The sequence below is a fragment of the Acomys minous genome (assembly GCF_964271855.1).
Source record: "Acomys minous genome assembly, chromosome: 12".
NCBI classification, from domain to species: Eukaryota; Metazoa; Chordata; class Mammalia; order Rodentia; family Muridae; genus Acomys; species Acomys minous.
The window spans coordinates 13,258,712-13,264,711 of record NC_140493.1 but is presented as its reverse complement, the minus strand read 5'-3'; the positions used below and the strand labels follow the sequence as shown (position 1 = coordinate 13,264,711).

The 6,000-nt window shown below is 57.0% G+C and overlaps 1 protein-coding gene across 3 annotated transcripts in view; it reads left to right on the top strand.

Annotated features, from left to right (window-relative positions):
• The first annotated feature begins 2,669 nt into the window (after positions 1-2,669).
• Positions 2,670-6,000, top strand: part of SHANK3 (SH3 and multiple ankyrin repeat domains 3) — a 62,298-nt gene continuing 58,967 nt past the window's right edge. For 2 of the 3 annotated variants that reach the window (XM_084802914.1, XM_084802913.1), the window contains exons 1-3: positions 2,671-2,805; positions 3,977-4,625; positions 4,920-5,123. In XM_084802914.1, coding sequence (XP_084659040.1) covers positions 4,338-4,625; positions 4,920-5,123 — 492 coding nt within the window. In that variant the 5' untranslated portion in view covers positions 2,671-2,805; positions 3,977-4,337. Of the gene's footprint in view, positions 2,806-3,976; positions 4,626-4,919; positions 5,124-6,000 lie in introns of all 3 variants that reach the window. The other variant, XM_084802915.1, reaches the window with a different exon arrangement.

Here is a 6,000-nt window from a genome sequence, read left to right as displayed (position 1 = left end):
GTACTGTCCAGACCATAATGCAGGAAGAAATCATTAATATTATCAGTCCACAAAATATAGTATACATTTGAAAATATAAATAAGCATATTCTTGTAATCTCTGAGCCAAAATATATATCATAAAAAGAAAAGAAATAAGCATATTACCTATCAACGTAATAACTCAAATGATACTTGGAAAATAAGAGCGCTGGATGCTTGTGAAGAACTTAGAAAAGGTGAAATGCTAGAAATGAGTCAGAGGAATATTTAGCTCGGTGGGTTTAGCAAACATAAAAAGAAACATAGAGAACATAATAGTGTAAAAATCAAAGAAAAGAGAGGAACAATGCCGCCCCCCCCCAGATTGGAAGCCAGTGCACTGATGATAAGTTTGGGGTAGCCTGGGCCACATAGCAAGACTCCATCTCAAACATCAAAAAACAAAAAACAAACCGAAAAAGCCGAATCTTAAGAGATTCTTATTCCTAGAAAAAGAAAAATCAGACTCAAGACGAGTTATGCTATGGCTATCTATACCTTTAGCTATTACATAAGCAGAAGCAATAACACACACAGACACACACACACACACACACACACACACACACACACACACACACGATCTAGACAGCTTTATAGTCAACCTAGCCTTCAAAGACTTTCAGCAGCTCCACAGCAAGAAGGCGTGAGCTGAAGTTGGGTGTGATCTTCTAGGTTATTGTTTAATCTCTCGCTCACTTACACGGCAAACAAGCTGAGCCGCATTATGTACAAGGGCTTGGACACAGCAGAGCCAGAGAGGCTAGTAAGACATGTCTCTACAGGGAGTCCATCTTCTGACAGGCAAAGACAGATGCTAAGCGACAAATGAAGGAATTATGGTGTGTTGAAAGGCAATGGCAGCTTTACAGAAGAGAAACCAAGTCAGTGCAGAACAGAGTTTGTGGTAAAGAAGCATTGGGTGAGGTGGGCCCACAAAGGGAGAGATGCAGCCTGAGGGAGGAAGGCATTTAGGAGATGGCCTCGGTGCAGAATCTCCTGATATTATGGAGATCAAAGGGAGTAAGAGCTTCAGTAGGATCCAGGTAATACTGGATAGAACTATGCCCGTGAGACTTTCAGCAAATGGGCCATGGACTTGGTTGGTAATTAGAAGGCAGGCCAGCTTGAGCTGAGTAGCAGGAGGGAGATACGTGCCTGTAGGAGTGATGGAGAGAAGGAAGGAATACCCTTTGAGGTGGAAGAGAGGCAAATCACCTAGCAACAGAGGAGCCTACAGGCCAAATGAGGTCGACCAGATGGCCAGAAGAGTGGGGCGGGAGTATGGAATCACAGGCGGCCAGAGTATATTTAAGACGTGGAAGGGCCAGACCATGAACACTCTCACTGGATATTTGATTGTCTCCAGTGAGTGCTTGAGCAATGGGCCTCTGGGAGTGGCCTTAGGCCCAGGAAGCAGCTGCAGGGCAGTGGGGCTAAGGGCCATAGTTACACATTTGCTCCCAATCCACGTGCCAGGCACTATTCTGGATGAACTAGTCTCAAATCTCCGCCCCCAAATCTCTTGATGCTGTGCCGCTGAAAGTGCACGGGGTGTGTGTATGTGTGTGTGTGGGGGGGGTGTGCGGGAGGGGGAAGTGTGGATGGTCAAAATAAGATCTCTCCATCATTTTAGCCCTGGAGAGAGGAAGGAGTAAGGAAAAGATGCTGGTATTTGAAGGTAGGGCCAGGCAAAGTATCACCTTGCCTGAGAGACTGGGGTCTGGTGGGTCTGAGGGAGGACAGCTGAGGTTGCTCAGAGGCTTGGGAGCGGTAGGGAGGAATCTGGAGTTATTGTCAACAAAATAGTTGCTAAAACACCTCTGTCTCTTGAATTCCTTCTCCAGGAAGACACTGGGCAGGCATCCACATATAAGTGCTTCTAGGCATTGTTTCTGTTGCTGTTTAGTAGGAAGAGAGGAGGCTGGGGTCCTGTGAGACTCACTGAGTCTCACATTGTGGCAGTGTGCAGGCCGCAGGCTGGATATCACCCTGGGACTGTGAACAACTAGCTGAGGCCAAGAGAGCATCAATCTGCAGGTAGCTGGTTATAACAAACCGTGAGACTCTCTCCCCAAAAGCTTAGCAACTAAGGCCACAGGCCTATGAGGATAGCCAGCAAGGGAACAGTGAGGGGATCCTCAAGGGCTCCCATGAGGTCCAGTTTGGGACAGCAAGCCAGCACGGGTAAGACCCAGGGCTTTGAGTCCTTCAGGTCAAGGACAGGTTTACAGAGTGCCCAAGCCTGGCCTGCTGTCTTACTGAGGGCATGGAATTCCTCCATTTCAAGCCTACCACTGGTAGATTCTGGCCATCATTTCCCGCCAGCAGCCAGCTAATTTAGGGAAAAGGGAGGCTGGAAATAAAGGTGGGTGGAGGTTTTGATGGGAGGGATTGGGATTAGCCAGAAGGGAGTTGGCCGCCCCCCCCCCCCCCCCCCCCCCGTCAAGGCGGAGAGGAAGGGAGGCATGGGAGGAAGATGGTGGAGACTCCAGGGTCAGGAAGCAGTTTCCTCTCTGGGCTGGGACACAGGAAACCCAGCCCTGAGCTTCCCAAGGTGCTTCCTGGAGATAAGGGAGCCTCTTTCCTGTTCCTGCCCCTCTAACATCCTGCCCTAGCCCCTAGGGCGCCCTAAGTCGCACCACTCAGTCAGACCTTGGGAGGGGCTTGGAGGTCAGAGCCTAGTGGGGCTTCACTTCCCCCAAGCTGGGAGGGGTCCATCCAGGCTCGAGGGTAGCAGGGAACACAGACACAGAAGCGCCGCCGGAGATTTAGCTCTGTCGGGTAAGCGGTTCTTGTGAAGGGAGAGATTGTTCCTCGAGGGCTAGTGACGCGGGAGTGAGTCAGGTGGTCCATGGAGGACAATGCTGTGGGGTTGGGATTGGCCAGAGAGGCCTAAATGGAGTCATGAAACGTTTTGGGAAGGTGGTGGATCCGTGGGGGGGTGTGCTGGCTGTTCTGAGGGGAGTCTAACCAATCACTGTTCTGTGTGGGGTGAAGGCAGGTGGTCAAAGGTGACCCAGGTGGTCAGGGGGGTTGGATCTGGTGAGGCTTTTTGGTATATAGGACCAGGGCAGTCCAGGGTTATTCCTGGGATGCGCAGGAATAACCAGTTTTGTGGGCGATCCAGGGCTGCTCACGGAGAGAGTTGGGGAGGCTGGAGCTGAGGGGATGCTTTCTGCCTGCCACTGGCAGAGTTCCCGGCCAGGCTGCTCCGCAAAAGCTGTCCAGTGTGTGCCGCCAGCGATGAGTGGCTTTCTGGTGTCGTTAGGGTGTGAGGTGTGTAAGTCAAGATAGGTGGGAGAGTGCAGTGGAAGGCAGGAATAGACCCTACTGAGAGTAGAGGAATTCATCCACTCAGGGGCTGCACCTTTCTGGGCTTTGGAGAGGAGGGCGCGTTGGGCACTTCCGAGGCAGCGCCCGGCTAAGGCTGGCACTCCACGCGGGCGGCGCCTGAGTTGGTTCACTCGCAGCGCTCCCCTCCCCGCCCACTCGTCACCCCCTCCTGCGTTGCCACGACAACGTGTGAAACTAAAATTCAGTTCCCCGTCGCAGGTGGAGACTAGTGGCGCCCCCTCCCCTAAGCCTTTCCTCGTAGGTCGCGCCCCCAGCCTGCTGTCGCTAAGGTGACGGGGAGGGGGCGACCAGCTGCAGGGTTGGGCTAGCCAAGGTGGGGGAGCCCGCGGAGTCCGGAGAGACTCCCCAAACTCGGTGCGGTGGGGGCCGAAAGGAACACCCTGGGTGAGGTTAGAAGGGCTGGTTTCGGGGGCGCTTTCGTGGACTACAGCTCCACCCTGCTCGCGCCTGGGGTCTGCGGCCTTCCGACTCTCACCCAGCACCGTGCACCAGCTGATCCTACCACCCTCTTGGGGTCTGGAGTGGGGTCGGCAGACTGGGTAGATTTCCACCCCGGGGCACCAATTTTCTCGCTTGTCTCTCCCTCTCGGTCCGCCAGTGGTTCTCCTGCCCCGACGCGTCCCCCACCCAGCTCCAGAATCCTCCGTCACCCCAGTAAGGTGGTCTGCGACGCTCGCCTGCAGCGGAAGCGCGGCGTGCCATCCCCCCGCTGTGTCAGCCACTCCCCCTCGACAGCCACTACCCCCCCCTCCCCGGCGCGGGTCCCCGGCCCCCACCCTCTGCACCACACGCCCACGCCGCCCCGACCCCGCGGGGGACCCCGGTTTCCCGGCCCCGGGCTTCCCATCCCCGCCTCCGGCGCGGCCCCCTCCCCGCCTCCGCTCCGCTCCGGGCTCGGGCCCCCTCCCCCCGCCGCCCCCGCCCCCGGGGAAGGCAGGCGCCGCTCGAAGCCGGGGCCGATGCAGCTAAACCGTGCCGCCGTCGCCGCCGCCGCTGCGCCTGCGGAGCCCCCGGAGCCGCTGTCCCCCGCGCTGGCCCCGGCCCTGGCCCCCCCCGGCCCCCTCCCGCGTAGCGCGGTCGGCGGGACTCCGGCGGGGGGTCAGGGGGGGCCAGGGCGCCGCGCGGAGTCCCCGTGCGCTCCTCTCTCCGCCGGGAACAGTCCGGGCCCCGGTGCTAGCACCGGGATGGACGGCCCCGGGGCAAGCGCCGTGGTCGTGCGCGTCGGCATCCCGGACCTGCAACAAACGGTGAGCCCTCGCGATCTCGCCGTTCCCATCTGTAGACCGCTAGCGGTGACCCCCGCCGGGCGCGCCCTGCGCCAGGACCCCCGGCCGCGGCCACTCGCCCCTCCCCCGCCGCCTCCGCGGGACCCTCCCCATCACTGGGGCGGGGCCCTGGAAGCCCAGCCCCGGGGCGGGGCCTCGGCCTCTGCGCTGTGGCGCGGGGTCTCTGCTCTAGCTCCCCAACTAGCCCTCCAAGTGGGGTCCGGGGCGCGGTGTCCTGCCCCCGCAGGTCGGGGCTCACGACTCGCTCCGCTGCAGAAGTGCCTGCGTCTGGACCCAACCGCGCCCGTGTGGGCCGCCAAGCAGCGTGTGCTCTGCGCCCTCAACCACAGCCTTCAGGACGCGCTCAACTACGGGCTATTCCAACCGCCCTCCCGGGGTCGCGCCGGCAAGTTCCTGGATGAAGAACGGCTCTTACAAGACTACCCGCCTAATCTGGACACGCCCCTGCCCTATCTGGAGGTGCTGGGCAGACCAGGGTGGGGGTGGAATGGAGTGCACAGGGTGTGATCTTTGAGTTCCGTGGCTGGAGCAGTGAAGGGGCAGGCCGGGAGGAGTTGGCTACGGGATCGGTGGGGGGCTGTTAGCAGGCTGAGCTGTGTGCTGAGAGCCAGAGGGTGGGTACGTTGAGCGCAGTGTGAAATGTGAGGCTGCATGTGTGGTAAGTGGTGTGTTGCAGATTGAGCATGGAGAACAATGTGAACAGAGCAGTGTGTAGAATGCTTGCAGCAAGCCAGTTTGTACAGCACGCGCACACACACACACACACACACACAGCGAGCACATGCAGCACATGCACGCAGCATGTGTGGTGTGAGCAGTTTGAACACTGGAGGAAGAAGTGGAGAAAGAGTGAGATGCCTTAAGGGTCATGTGGTGTGAGCAGTTATGTGTGCTCACGTTTGTCTCTTGCCTCTCACAAGTCTTCTGAGGTTGGCCCGGAATTTTAGCACCATTTATGACATATAAAGGTGATTTGAGTGCCATAGAGATGGAGATTGAGAGAGAGAGACACACACACACACACACACACACACACACACACACACACAGAGAGAGAGAGAGAGAGAGAGAGAGAGAGAGAGAGAAAGAGAGAGAGAGAAAGAAACACCAAGGTCAAAGTTGGTCTAACCCTCGTGGTAGCACTAGGAATTGGGTTCTTTCTGCTTGGAGAGGAAGTGTCTAGGAAGAAAAGCTGAGCTTTTGATCTTGAGAGAACAGCAGAGTTTTCCAAGTCCTGGTGGTGGGAATGGGACAGACAAGGCTGTAGGCCTGCCAGGCCACGAACTGGCCTAGCATTGTTTTTTTTTTTCTGGACCACACAGCATTTCTGTGTAGT